This window comes from Trichinella spiralis (assembly GCF_000181795.1).
Source record: "Trichinella spiralis strain ISS 195 chromosome Unknown Scfld79, whole genome shotgun sequence".
Lineage (NCBI taxonomy): Eukaryota > Metazoa > Nematoda > Enoplea > Trichinellida > Trichinellidae > Trichinella > Trichinella spiralis.
In genome coordinates this window covers 18,320-19,681 of record NW_003527018.1, presented here as the reverse complement: position 1 = coordinate 19,681, position 1,362 = coordinate 18,320, and the positions used below count along the sequence as shown (strand labels likewise).

The window sequence follows — 1,362 nt, the reverse complement described above, 5'->3', positions numbered from 1 at the left end:
AAGCCATCCTTTCCAGACAAACCATCATTACTTCCGTATGAAAAAGCAGTAGGTTGAAAGTTTCATCATTTTTATCACATAAGATTGCAAATAGTCCGCAATTCGTCGGTTGCCCTTTAATTTTATTGACTGCCTTAATATAAACTTATAAGGCAGCATGCAGTTCACCACTGAGATTCTTGGCAACAAGATGATGTCTGTGTAACACGCAGTGAACAGCGCGTACATCAGGAACCGTTTCCTTGAGTAAGGTAGCAAATCCTCTGTAACGGCCAACCATTGCTGGTGCACCATCATTAGCCACTGCAGTAATATTCCCGTGGGGAACATTGTGTTCTTTCAAATAATGCTCTAAGCATCGAAAAATTGTCTCACCCTTTGCATCACCTTTAAGATAATTGGCAAAAAAACTCGTCAACAATGCACTTTAGGCTTTGACTATAATACCCTACATATTCCATAAGAATAATCGAGCAACCGAAAGCTGACTCATCTAGTTGGATGGAAAATTTGCAATGTTGTAGCTCAAACACCAAAGTTTTCTCCACATCGCTGGCCATTTCATCGATGCGTCGCTGCACTGTCTTTGCACTTAAACGGATACACTTCAGAACAGGATCAGAGTCTTTCTTCATAACAGTTTCAATCTCTTCTTTAATAGCTGGTATAACGATCTCCTCACCAATGGTATACGACTGTGCTTTCTTTGCTATATTAAGGGAGATGCTGTATGATGCCTTCAATCCTCCATCACAATCAACACTGACTACCAGGCGCTTTACAAAACCCCTTCAAATTGGGTTGATTTCTAATTTCTTCTTTCAGCACCTTAAAAAACTCAATATTTTTGTTTTTCTTATCAGGTTGAACCCTTTCGAGGTGGTCTTTCGTTTTTGAAGGCTTCATGGCATCGTTACTGATAACCTTTTAACATAGCAGGCACATAGGCATGGTTTCATTAGAAAAAGAAGCTATGAGACCAAATTTCAAATTTTCTTGCGAATATTGTCAGCACTTCTTCTTTGCATCAGCGCTCGCCATTATGTCCAGAAATAAAGCGCAGCTACGCTCGCTGTCATGCGTTGCTTCAATTACGTGCGGCCGCTGTCACGCGGACGTCCACCCCATGCAGCTGTGCACAATTTATCATTGAGGCTTCTCTCAAGAAAATAATAGACAAGTATTTTGGCGATTTATTGGAAAAGCAATGAAGCAAATTTAGAGGCCCATTATTCCAAAACTAGTAGACAGTTCCGGAGAGAGGGACGGTTCCACTGAGTGCTAAATTTGGGCTTTTTTGCTACTACCTAAATTTATTCTGCAATGCTCCCTCCATTTTTGTGATTGGCAGGTCGCTGATTG

The 1,362-nt window shown here is 40.8% G+C and overlaps 1 protein-coding gene across 1 annotated transcript; it reads right to left on the bottom strand.

Moving 5' to 3' along the window:
- Positions 1–145: 145 nt before the first annotated feature.
- Positions 146–906, bottom strand: Tsp_12355 (conserved hypothetical protein). Its single transcript, XM_003371065.1, has 3 exons — positions 839–906; positions 479–789; positions 146–387 (listed from the first exon to the last, which is right to left on the bottom strand). Exons 1-3 carry the CDS (start codon positions 904–906, stop codon positions 146–148), a joined length of 621 nt encoding a protein of 206 aa, XP_003371113.1.
- Positions 907–1,362: the final 456 nt, after the last annotated feature.

What these genes read in the sequence shown, in the direction of transcription:
- Tsp_12355 (XM_003371065.1), bottom strand. Translation starts at nt 906, where the DNA reads ATGAAGCCTTCAAAAACGAAAGACCACCTCGAAAGGGTTCAACCTGAT. An exon ending in AAGAAAAACAAAAATATTGA is followed by an intron (nt 790 to 838) that starts GTTTTTTAAGGT and finishes CCCAATTTGAAG; the next exon opens with GGGTTTTGTAAAGCGCCTGG. An exon ending in ACTAGATGAGTCAGCTTTCG is followed by an intron (nt 388 to 478) that starts GTTGCTCGATTA and finishes ATTATCTTAAAG; the next exon opens with GTGATGCAAAGGGTGAGACA.